The 13,243-nt window shown below is 42.4% G+C and overlaps 1 protein-coding gene across 3 annotated transcripts in view; it reads right to left on the minus strand.

The window, feature by feature from the left end:
* Positions 1 to 235: 235 nt before the first annotated feature.
* The window catches only part of LOC130114797 (guanine nucleotide-binding protein G(o) subunit alpha), a 206,161-nt gene continuing 193,153 nt past the window's right edge, over positions 236 to 13,243 (minus strand). For 2 of the 3 annotated variants that reach the window (XM_056282720.1, XM_056282721.1), the window contains one exon: positions 236 to 2,371. In XM_056282720.1, the coding sequence (XP_056138695.1) occupies positions 2,184 to 2,371 (188 nt within the window). In that variant the 3' untranslated portion in view covers positions 236 to 2,183. Of the gene's footprint in view, positions 2,372 to 4,133; positions 4,340 to 13,243 lie in introns of those variants that run through there. The other variant, XM_056282722.1, reaches the window with a different exon arrangement.

The raw sequence follows: 13,243 nt of genomic DNA on the forward strand, positions 1-13,243 counted from the left end.
ACCTGAGCTTTAAAACAAATCCAGGCACTATGACACACGAGTCAAATTATATGACACTTACAAGACACTAAAGAAAAATCAAGGTGAACATCAAGTCCCAAAGGGCCATGTATACAGACTGCCGCAACCTCTCAAAGCTCACTTTTGACTTATTGAGACAAATGGTGGACAACAGAGTTTTCACTTGGGACACTCTACTTGGTAGTCATAAACAACAGATAAGGCTCCACGGCTTTACAAAAATCAAGTATCTTAGAATTGTTAGGCCTGTAGTTTACAGAGGTTTGAGGTAGTTATGTACCTCAAATGATTCAACGTGAGACCCTGACAGACATTACACAGGACCAGACCAGTCTTCAGATTACAGATGGCCTTCTAAAGAATACAGTCAAATTCAATATAAAATATTATGTAAAATATTGTGTGTTTATTTCAGTGGGTGTGTTGTGCTTTTTTTTTTTAGTCTGAACTGTACAACTGGTCAAGTTAAAATGTAGTTATTAGAAAAGAGACCTGACACGGTTGCAGAACAACTGAACGGTATGTATTGCAGTCATGCATTTTCATACAGGGAAACAGCATCAGTCTAAACTGTCATTGCTTTTCAGTGTACCCACATTCACTCCGAGGACCCCGTTGTTTTGAGGGAACTGAAATGAAGAGGACTTAAGTGCATGAAAGGTGACATGAAGCATGATTCTCTGTAGCCAGAAGATGATAGGATGAGATGAATAAACAGGATGTCACTTATAGAGCCATAAAATCCTGCTGAATCAGGATGATCAGCCAAGTGTCATTATGTTCTATGCGCTCTGCTTAGCAAAAACTGCAATAAAAAAGTCCAGTGTAGTGTTTCTAAAGCGCTCTGATCCAATTGACAATCAAACAATAGTAAAGGCACATACAGGGATTATTTGTGTTAAAATCAGTAGTAAATCTCATTCTTAATTGAATCTAATTAAACAATTTAAACTATAGAAACAATCAATTTTCTCATGATACCATATTTACTTTCGCTCAGCTATCAATGAGTTCTACATAACATTTTTTTCAAGTCAAAAACTTCATTTCTCTTCTCTTCTCACTGAATGAAATGAATTGATAGTAAACTCAAACCAATGCCAATCAAGAGACACTGAATAGTAAATTATGATACAACCTAACACTCCTGTGTTGTGCAAATAAGCAGAATGAGAACTCGAATTCGAGTGGAAACCGTTATTTTATGAAGCGTATATAAAGACTGCATTTGGAACCCCATATGACCGCCGCTAAATAAACCTTTCCTCGTTCTAGTTCATGAACAGGACACAGTGTACAGCAACTGGTCCTACATACACATCTGAGTTTCCTGTGAGTGTATAAGATTTCTGCAGGACACCAACCACATACATAAACTTTAGATACACCTGAAAAAGAGATTGTACTCTTAATAATAATGATAATAATAATAACAACAATAATAATATGTCAGACTTATTACAGCTCTTTTCTAAATACTTGGGCGCTTTACATCAGAGGCAAAAATAGACAAACTTAAAATCAGATTTGATGATATATGCAATTGTAGGTACCCATTGGACACCTGATTGTTTCCCCCCTTAGACTAGGTGGTAATTCTGTTGATATGGAAGGGTAATAATGGATGTACTGCTTGTTGGTCAGGGCAGCCGCTGATGTACCTGACATGGTTAGAGCTGAATACATTATTTGGTCATTTCTAAGTGCACTGGGTACTAAGGATGCTAGCCCATCACTGGGAGCACATAGACATGCCCCAAGTAGGCTTAGGAAAGGGAAGAGCAGAAGTAGGATGGAATGGGTAGAACACAATGTGATGGAAGAGTGTGAGAAGATAGTAGGGAAGAGCCAAAATGTGGTTGGTGTATAACAATCACATGAAGTGATGGGAGACTGACTGAACGGTTGACTGAGTTTTTTCAGCATCTATCATCAACCTTGAATCAATGAAGGTGTTCACAGTACAGGAGAAGGGCCTTGTGAAGTCACAAGGTTGCAGTATGATGACATCATCGGTACAGACTACATTTTATTGGTTACTTGCTAGCATGTGATGGCATAAATAATGTGGTCCACACATTCATTGTTTCTGTTACCATGCGATAATGTTATCAGTGCATGTTACACCCTCAAAGCTCGTACGCCATAACATAACAGCATCATCAGTATAAGCCACATCCTCGGAGGTTATTAGCTATGATGACATCAGTGACAGCGTCAAAGACAAACTGGATGTTGTTGGTATCTGTAGCGCAGGTCACATGGGAGTAGACCTCTTTATGGAGTGACTTGTTCTTCCTCTCATATTGAGACTTGATATAGGCTATACCCTCCAAATAAGTTTCAGGACCTAGGGAAGAAGAGACAGATAGAAGGGGGGCTAGTTAGGTCAAGTTTTGAAATCAAAACCGATCAAAGTGCAACCCATGACATGTACTATACTCTCATATCCAAGCATGTAGTGCTGGGAAGCCTTTTGTTTTTGTTTGGATTATTATTCCACTTCTCCTTATTTTTCAGTCCTGAAAGTAAATCAACCAAAAATCACGGGAGCTGCTATAATCAGACTTGGCAGATGGTGGCACTATAACAACCAACTTTAGGTTTTGGCTTTTTGCCTCTGAACTGTAGGTTGTAGAAACAAAATTCTTTTTGGGGGGAATTTCTTAATTCAACATGTGTCAAATAATGTAGGCCACACCCATTTTGATGGATATTTTGATTTCTTTAAATTTAGATTTAGACTATCCAGTATCTTAATTACGCCCAAAACAGCTTTTTCATAACTCCTTGGTCCATGTAATGCTTATCAGTTCAATATTCTTATTTCAAATTATTGACAGAAATTGAGAACACTGGATCCAATCTTTCAAAATTTCAATTACTTGCTCCTCAAAAAAAAATAAAGAATCATTATTTTGGGCTCATTTTATCAATGTTCACATTTTAGTTTTATAGTTTGAAAATTGGAAAACTTCAATATTGGTATCCAAGATGAAAATTGCTATTTTGTTTTTGTTTTTATTTTTCCACGAGAAGCCACACAGAGGGAACCTGATGAGCGAGGAAGCTAAACTTCACTTTTATTAGTCTGTAGGGTGGTAAGTCTCACCCGACACGTCTGTTTCACTGCCGGTTCGGGCAGCCATCCTCTAGACACGAGCAGAATGATGGAGGATGATGTTGAGGACCTGGCCTGGAGTGGGCTTTATATCAAACTAGAGATGGCTTCCAGTATGTCCGCCATTTAATGGATCTGCTCAGTGGCGTTTTGAAGCCAAAAAATCGATCTGGATGGGAATTGTCCAAGGCACTGCCACGCTGCCAAAGCTGGCTCATCCTTTCTTGTGCAGTAGATGCATTTCCAGTCCACATCACAGCCATGACGAGAATAACAATGAACATGTGTACAGGGAACGCACAAGGCTTGTAGCGCACGGCCATGGTCAACTGCAGACTGTCATTTTTACAAACAAAAAGTCATATTTTATCAAAATGACTCATATTTCACCAAATATGAGAGAATCTTTTGTTACAGAAAATGTAAGTTGTGTAATTCATTGCACCACAACTCGTTATCTTATCAGCCTTACCCAAACTGGCAGAAACAGCCTACGCTTAAAAAAGGCATTAGTACTGTAGGGTAAAGATGGTGCATTCTGGTTAATATGGTCAGGATGATTAGTACAGTACTGATTACAAAAAAGTACTGATTCTATATTTTGCATTGATAATGAAAATGTTTATGGTTATTGTTTATAATCATCATTTTATTGACGTAGTATTCATTTTTACAGTTTAGTTGATTGTTAAATTGCATTTATCCTATGTTGTATCATCAATATATTAGCTGTAGATGTCAATAATTTTTCAGTTATCGTTGATATTTTTCTTATCATAAAATAAAATGGAATATAACTACTAGGGCTTGTCACGGTTTAGCAGTTACTGGAAATGGCTTTATGGAAATTTATGGTGGCAGATCCTGATGTCCTCCCCTTAAATTTAGGGACAATTGTAAAAGGTTTTTTTTTTTAAATTTAATCTGGCTTCTGTGTGAAGCCTCCTATCAGCACAAAAATTCTCATATATCTTGTGTCACAGCCGCAGCATCCTCCTCCTCCCTCTCCGATGCTGTCGCTTCCACTTCTGCTCCCTCGTCTCACTCTCGTTCCCTCTGTCTCTCCTGCAGAGTCCCGTGGAGGTTGCATGTGTGTGTGGGTGTCTCTCTCTCTCTCTCTGTCTCCCCATGTGTGTCCTGGTTTAGGCTGGGGGTGGTTCCTGTGATCCCAGCTGTGCCTCATTGGTCATCAGTACCCTTGTTACAAACCCCAATTCCAATGAAGTTGGGGCATTGTGTAAAATGTAAATAAAAACAGAATACAATGATTTGCAAATCCTTTTTGACCGATATTCAATTGAATACACTACAAAGACAAGATATTTAAGGTTCAAACTGATAAACTTTGTTTTTTTGCAAATATTCACTCATTTTGAATTTGATGCCTGCAACACGTTCCAAAAAGCTGGGACAGGGCATGTGTACCACTGTGTTACATCACCTTTCCTTTTAACAACATTCAATAAGCGTTTGGGAACTGAGGACACTAATTGTTGAAGCGTTGTAGGTGGAATTCTTTCCCATTCTTGCTTGATGTATGACTTCGGTTGCTCAACAGTCCGGGGTCTCCGTTGTCGTATTTTGCGCTTCATAATGCGCCACACATTTTCAATGGGAGACAGGTCCGGACTGCAGGCAGGCCAGTCTAGTACCCGCACTCTTTTACTACGAAGCCACGCTATTGTAACACGTGCAGAATGTGGCTTGGCATTGTCTTGCTGAAATAAGCAGGGACGTCCCTGAAAAAGACGTCGCTTGGATGGCAGCATATGTTGCTCCAAAACCTCTATGTACCTTTCAGCATTAATGGTGCCTTCACAGATGCGCAAGCTACCCATGATGCCATGGGCACTAACACACCCCCATACCATCACAGATGCTGGCTTTTGAACTTTGCGCTGATAACAATCTGGATGGTCCTTTTCCTCTTTAGCCCGGAGGACACGACGTTGATGATTTCCAAAAACAATTTGAAATGTGGACTCGTCAGACCACAGCACACTTTTCCTCTTTGCGTCAGTCCATCTCAGATGAGCTCGGGCCCAGAGGAGCTGGCGGCGTTTCTGGGTGTTGTTGATATATGGCTTTCGCTTTGCATGGGAGAGTTTTAACTTGCACTTGTAGATGTAGAGACGAACTGTGTTAACTGACGATGGTTTTCCCAAGTGCTCCTGAGCCCATGTGGTAATATCCTTTACAGAATGATGTCGGTTTTTAATGCAGTGCCGCCTGAGGGGTCGAAGGTCACGGGCATTCAATGTTGGTTTTCGGCCTTGGCGCTTACGTGCAGAGATTTCTCCGGATTCTCTGAATCTTTTTATGATATTATGGACTGTAGATGATGAAATCCCTAAATTCCTTGCAGTTGTACGTTGAGAAACGTTCTTAAACTGTTGGACTATTCGCTCACACAGTTGTTCACAAAGTGGTGAACCTCGCCCCATCCTTGCTTATGAACGACTGAGCCTTTCGGGGATGCTCCTTTTATACCCAATCATGACACTCACCTGTTTCCAACTAACCTGTTCACCTGTGGAATGTTCCAAACAGGTGGTTTTTGAGCATTCCTCAACTTTCCCAGTCTTTTGTTGCCCCTGTCCCAGCTTCTTTGGAACGTGTTGCAGGCATCAAATTCAAGATGAGTGAATATTTGCAAAAAACAAATAATTTTATCAGTTTGAACATTAAGTATCTTGTCTTTGTAGTGTATTCAATTGAATATATGTCGAAAAGGATTTGCAAATCATTGTATTCTGTTTTTATTCACGTTTTACACAACATCCCAACTTCATTGGAATTGGAGTTTGTATTTTACTTTGCCTCTAGTTAGTTGTTGTTACTTGATTATTAGACAGGTTTGTTTGTTACCTCTCAAGCACTTGTTTTTCCAGACCAGATAGTCCTCCCCTTAGTGCTCGCTTGTTGTACCTTTTGAATTATCTAGTAAAGATCCTTTCCTTTTTGCATAACTGCATCAGTGTCTGCTTTTGGGTTCATCCATCCATCCATTATCCGAACCACTTATCCTGCTCTCAGGGTCGTGGGGATGCTGGAGCCTATCCCACCAGTCATTGTGTGGCAGGCGGGGACACCCTGGACAGCCTGCCAGGCCATCACACAGGGCCGACACACACACACACACACACACACACACACACACACACACACACACACACACACACACACACACACACTCACATTCATACCTAGGGACAATTTAGTACAGCTGATTAAACTGACCTACATGTCTTTGGATTGTGGGAGGAAACCGGAGCACCTGGAGGTGCAGCTAGACTAATAGACAAAATTTTGTGTGTTACTGAAAAGACGTTAAATACGCAGTCGTATGTCGTGAATACCGGCACGGTGGCACAGTGGTTAGCGCGGTCGCCTCACACCAAGAAGGTCCTGGGTTCGAGCCCTGGGGTAGTCAAACCTTGGTGGGTCATCTCCGGGTCGTCCTCTGTGTGGAGTTTGCATGTTCCCCCCGTGACTGTGTGGGTTTCCTCCGGGGGCTCCGGTTTCCTCCCACAGTCCAAAGACATGTATGTCAGGTGAATTGGCTGTATTAAAATTGTCCCTAGGAATGAATGGGTGTGTGTGTGTGTGTGTGTGTGTGTGTGTGTGTGTGTGTGTGTGTGTGTGTGTGTGTGTGTGTGTGTCAGCCCTGTGATGGCCTGGCGGTCTGTCCAGGGTGTGCCCCACCTGCCGCCCAATGACTGCTGGGATAGGCTCCAGCATCCCCGTGACCCTGACAGCAGGATAAGCGGTTAAGATAATGGATGGATGGATGTCATGAATACAGTGTATTAGTTAAAATTTCAGGAATCAGGCATCCGGGTAGCATAGCGGTCTATTCCGTTGCCTACCAACACGGGGATCGTCGGCTCGAATCCCCGTGTTACCTCCAGCTTGGTTGGGTGTCCCTACAGACACAACTGGCCGTGTCTGCGGGTGGGAAGCCGGATGTGGGTATGTGTCCTGGTCACTGTACTAGTGCCTCCTCTGGTCGATCGGGGCGCCTGTTCAGGGGGGAGGGGGAACTGAGGGGAATAGCATGATCCTCCCACATGCTACACCCCCCTGGCGAAACTCCTTGCTGTCTGGTGAAAAGAAGCGGCTGGTGACTCCACATGTATTAGAGGAGACAAGTGGTAGTCTTGCAGCCCTCACCGGATCGGAAGAGGGGGTGAAGCAGCGACCGGGACGGCTTGGAAAACAGGGTAATTGGCCAAGTACAATTGGGGAGAAAAAGGGGGGAAAAAAGAAAAAGAAAAAATTGCAGGAATGCTTTGTGCAATAGGTTTGTCAAAAACGCTATGCAAGCAAACAGGAATGGCTTGTGTGCCTGCTGCTGCACGAGTAAGTGGTAAGGTGCACGTAGGTATGACCACCTGACATGCAGACCAGTAAGAGTGAAGTTTAGTTTCCTGGCTTGTCTGGGCTCCCCCTGTGGAAATGGTTTATTATGGGAGTTCTACCAGACATAGGCAACCACGTGCCATGGAATGTCAAGGAATGCCAGGGAATGCCAAGGGCACGTAGGTTTTACTTTCATGCACACAAAAGGCGACTTCACTGATTGGTCTGTCTTCTTTGGCTGAAGGTGCAGTTAATGGGTGTAATCACAGGATGTAGTGGCTGACTGGATGGAAAACCTGCATATCCTCAGCACTCCGTACCACACGGCTGCTCATGTCTGACTTGTATGGCTAGAGAGACCCGTTTTTCACCGACATATTGGTGGCAACACCCTCCAGGGTCTCGACTACTGGTGGCACTGGGTCTGTTTGTCAGTTGTGTTTCAGCTGGGGCTTCATGAACACAGACACAGAGTTTGGTCTGGTGAAAGGTTTAGGAACTAGAAGCGAAGACGAGGGGAAACAGATGGTTCTGGTCTGGTCTGGTTCTCTCCATTATATTTTCCCATACAGAAGTTGTTGTTCTCTCTAGTGTCTTCTCACTGTTGGTTTGTCTGTTTCTCTCACTCTCTAACATCCTCCCTTGTTTTCTTCACAGGGCCTTGTTTCTCAACTTTTTTTTCCTAACATGCCTTCTCTCTCCATCACATTCACAAGCTCCTATTTACACGCTCAGAAAATTCATGTACTGACACAATAAACCTCTGCATGTGAGCCTCCATCATTCAGAACTGATCTTTCTTTTTTATCGTTTTCATTTTACACTCTCTTTACTTCATATTTTTTCCGTTCCCTTTTCTTTCAGTTTTGCTCTTCTCTTAATCTGATATTAAATCTGGGACATCCCAAGATTTTCTTAAATGTAATGATGGTAAGTCTGAGGTCATTCTGTTCGGTCCCCCTAATCCCATCAGCCCTTTTGGTACAAATCTTGGTAGTCTGTCAAATAGTATTAAGTGGGCTGCTAGGACTGTAGCGTTTATATTCGATGCTAAGCTGTTTCAATAATCAAGTCAAAAGTGTTGTCATCTTTCTTCCAGCTCAAGACGATCTCTAAAATTACATCATTTTTATCAATTTCTGATCTACAAAAAGTTGTTCCTGCTTTTATCTATTCTCGGCTTGGTTATTGCGACGCACTTCACTCGGGTATTAGCCAGGGCTCCCGCAACTGCCTGCAGCTGGTACAAAACGCCGCTGCTTTACTCATTACCGAGAAAGGGGCATGACCACATCACCCCTGTGGTTGCCTCCCTACACTGGACCCCTGTTATATTTCAAATTCATGTAAAAATTTTATTGCTCAATTTTACGGCCTTTAACGGTCTCGCTCGTAAATACATCTCTGATTTATTGATTTGATTTATTTAAAGCACGTTGTAACCTTGTTAAGAAAAGGGCGATATAGATAAAGTTTATTATTATTATATTAGTTATTAATCTGCTCTGTATGTCTTCAGCGGTGCCATCTTTTCAGAAAATTATGTTTTTAAAATTGATGGTTTCTTTTCTGTTCCGTGATAGGAAACTTCTTGCCATGGCTGTCATTATAACGCTGATACAAAATGGGTGCAAAATGGGGGACCTCTACCTTGGCGGATGCTGCAGAGCTCATGTAGTATGTGTGGGATGGACTTCAGCAGTGACACTGTTACAGAACTGATGATGGGGTACAGGACTTTTATAGAAATAAAATCAAGACCTTATTATTGAACATGTCTAACCTGACATTTTTAAATGCCTACTGAGATTTGTTAACGCCAACCCAGAGTTTCACGAGTACTATGATTTAAAATGTATACTGAGGATATTAGTGGGCGTTTATCCAGATTTGAAAATGTGTTTTTAGATGTGGGAATGTGTATTCAGATTTTAAAACGTGCTATAAGTAACTCAGCTTCTGTGTCCCTGGACATCCTCAAACTAGCATCCAACTATTGGTGAATCTTATCCACCCTTTGGAGACTTGAACTTGGATTTGCAAATATGGTGCTGTGAAGCCTACCCACCACTAGGGGCAAGCCATGGGTAAATTATATTTCATCTAAGTAAATGTAGAGTATCCAAAGGAATTGAATCAAGTGCAACTGGACTTGGTATATACCAATATATATTGGTATATATATACTCACTGGCCACTTTATTAGGTACACCTTGCTAGTACCGGGTTGGACCCCGTTTTGCCTTCAGAACTGCCTTAATCCTTCGTGGCATAGATTCAACAAGGTACTGGAAACATTCCTCAGAGAGTTTGGTCCATATTGACATGATAGCATGACGCAGTTACTGCAGATTTGTCGGCTGCACATCCATGATGCGAATCTCCCGGTCCACCACATCCCAAAGGTGCTCTAGTGGATTGAGATCTGGTGACTGTGGAGGCCATTTGAGTACAGTGAACTCATTGTCATGTTCAAGAAACCAGTCTGAGATGATTCGAGCTTTATGACATGGCGCGTTATCCCGCTGGAAGTAGCCATCAGAAGATGGGAACACTGTGGTCATAAAGGGATGGACATGGTCAGCAACAATACTCAGGTAGGCTGTGGCGTTGACACGATGCTCAGTTGGTACTAAGGGGCCCAAAGTGTGCCAAGAAAATATCCCCCACACCATTACACCACCACCACCAGCCTGAACCGTTGATACAAGGCAGGATGGATCCATGCTTTCATGTTGTTGACGTCAAATTCTGACCTTACCATCCGAATGTCGCAGCAGAAATCGAGACTCATCAGACCAGGCAACGTTTTTCCAATCTTCTATTGTCCAATTTTGGTGAGCCTGTGCGAATTGTAGCCTCAGTTTCCTGTTCTTAGCTGACAGGAGTGGCACCCGGTGTGGTCTTCTGCTGCTGTAGCCCATCTGCCTCAAGGTTCGACGTGTTGTGCGTTCAGAGATGCTCTTCTGCATACCTCGGTTGTAATGAGTGGTTATTTGAGTTACTGTTGCCTTTCTATCAGCTCGAACCATTCTGGCCATTCTCCTCTGACCTCTGGCATCAACAAGGCATTTTCGCCCACAGAACTGCCGTTCACTGGATATTTTCTCTTTTTCGGACCTTTCTCTGTAAACCCTAGAGATGGTTGTGTGTGAAAATCCCAGTAGATCAGCAGTTTCTGAAATACTCAGACCAGCCCGTCTGGCACCAACAACCATGCCACGTTCAAAGTCACTTAAATCACCTTTCTTCCCCATTCTGATGCTCGGTTTGAACTGCAGCAGATCGTCTTGACCATGTCTACATGCCTAAATGCATTGAGTTGCTGCCATGTGATTGGCTGATTAGAAATTTGCGTTAACGAGCAGTTGGACAGGTGTGCCTAATAAAGTGGCCGGTGAGTGTATATACCAAGTCCAGTTGCACTTGATTCAATTCCTTTGGATAACCATGACCTGGATGATTTACTCTACATAAATGTAGAGTAAACCAGCTGTGGGCAATATGAGATGATGGCTAGTCACTGGTTTTTCTATCAAACATGCTAATGGGTTTCTAGTTGTAAATCTGAGGTAAAGATAGAAAGATATGGGCTACTACATATTAACTATCAACTCTCTAAGGGAGAGCGATATCGTGGAGTCGGTACCAGAAACCAGACAGCTACTTTTTCCGCTCTGTTTTTTGCAAGTCCAAACCAGGCAGTCACTAGAATAATTCTATAATTTTTAATGACTCCTAACAATCAGATATTATTCTCAACAACACCCAAACCATATAACCTAAGAATATAAAAACCAACGCACATACACTACCGTTCAAAAGTTTGGGATCACCCAAACAATTTTGTGTTTTCCATGAAAAGTCACACTTATTCACCACCATATGTTGTGAAATGAATAGAAAATAGAGTCAAGACATTGACAAGGTTAGAAATAATGATTTGTATTTGAAATAAGATTTTTTTTACATCAAACTTTGCTTTCGTCAAAGAATCCTCCATTTGCAGCAATTACAGCATTGCAGACCTTTGGCATTCTAGCTGTTAATTTGTTGAGGTAATCTGGAGAAATTGCACCCCACGCTTCCAGAAGCAGCTCCCACAAGTTGGATTGGTTGGATGGGCACTTCTTTGAGCAGATTGAGTTTCTGGAGCATCACATTTGTGGGGTCAATTAAACGCTCAAAATGGCCAGAAAAAGAGAACTTTCATCTGAAACTCGACAGTCTATTCTTGTTCTTAGAAATGAAGGCTATTCCATGCGAGAAATTGCTAAGAAATTGAAGATTTCCTACACCGGTGTGTACTACTCCCTTCAGAGGACAGCACAAACAGGCTCTAACCAGAGTAGAAAAAGAAGTGGGAGGCCGCGTTGCACAACTGAGCAAGAAGATAAGTACATTAGAGTCTCTAGTTTGAGAAACAGACGCCTCACAGGTCCCCAACTGGCATCTTCATTAAATAGTACCTGTTAGAGCCTGTTTGTGCTGTCCTCTGAAGGGAGTAGTACACACCGGTGTAGGAAATCTTCAATTTCTTAGCAATTTCTCGCATGGAATAGCCTTCATTTCTAAGAACAAGAATAGACTGTCGAGTTTCAGATGAAAGTTCTCTTTTTCTGGCCATTTTGAGCGTTTAATTGACCCCACAAATGTGATGCTCCAGAAACTCAATCTGCTCAAAGAAGTGCCCATCCAACCAATCCAACTTGTGGGAGCTGCTTCTGGAAGCGTAGGGTGCAATTTCTCCAGATTACCTCAACAAATTAACAGCTAGAATGCCAAAGGTCTGCAATGCTGTAATTGCTGCAAATGGAGGATTCTTTGACGAAAGCAAAGTTTGATGTAAAAAAAATCTTATTTCAAATACAAATCATTATTTCTAACCTTGTCAATGTCTTGACTCTATTTTCTATTCATTTCACAACATATGGTGGTGAATAAGTGTGACTTTTCATGGAAAACACGAAATTGTTTAGGTGATCCCAAACTTTTGAACGGTAGTGTATGTTCAGGGTCTTCTGCTACAACATGCACAACTTTTGGAGTTTGAAATTTCCGTTTTTAATATTAAATGATTTTTAATTAACATTTTTATTAATTATTTTCACATGGCCTGAAAAATGGAAGCGGACTACCAGGGACCCAATGTCTTGATCCAATCTGTACATGACATGCTACCGAGTCTAGGGACTTCTTCATGTGGGTTAAGAGTGATCCACCATCTTGTTCCTTTTGCCCAAGTAGAGGAACCCTGGAGCTGCCTCAGCAGCTGCCCAAGAGCCCTAGAGGAAGCCCGCTACTGCTGGCGCCCCGACCAGGTGCTAAAGACAGTAGCAGAGTTCCTCTCCGAGGCCATCAACTATAGTATGTGCCTCCGCCCAGCCAGGAACCTTTTGTTAAAGCTGGGGAGCAGCCCCAGCTGCAGGCCAGAACAGCAGCAAGCCTACTCTCATGGGCATCAGACTGGCAGCTGAAAGTCAACCTAACAAGTAGCTCAAGTTCCTTGATACCATTGTAGCAACATCACTGAGGCCTGACATAGTCCTACATCAGAAACCATGAAACAGTTGATCATGTTAGAACTGAATGTGCTCCGGGAAGACCGGATAGAAGAAGCAAATGAGAAGAAGACAGCTAAATACCAGGAGTTGGTGTATCAGTGCCAGAGACAGGGATGGAGAGCATGGTAATAGCCCACTGAAGTGGGGTGCAGAGGCTTTGCTTGGCCGATCACTA

This window comes from Lampris incognitus, chromosome 6, assembly GCF_029633865.1.
Source record: "Lampris incognitus isolate fLamInc1 chromosome 6, fLamInc1.hap2, whole genome shotgun sequence".
NCBI classification, from domain to species: Eukaryota; Metazoa; Chordata; class Actinopteri; order Lampriformes; family Lampridae; genus Lampris; species Lampris incognitus.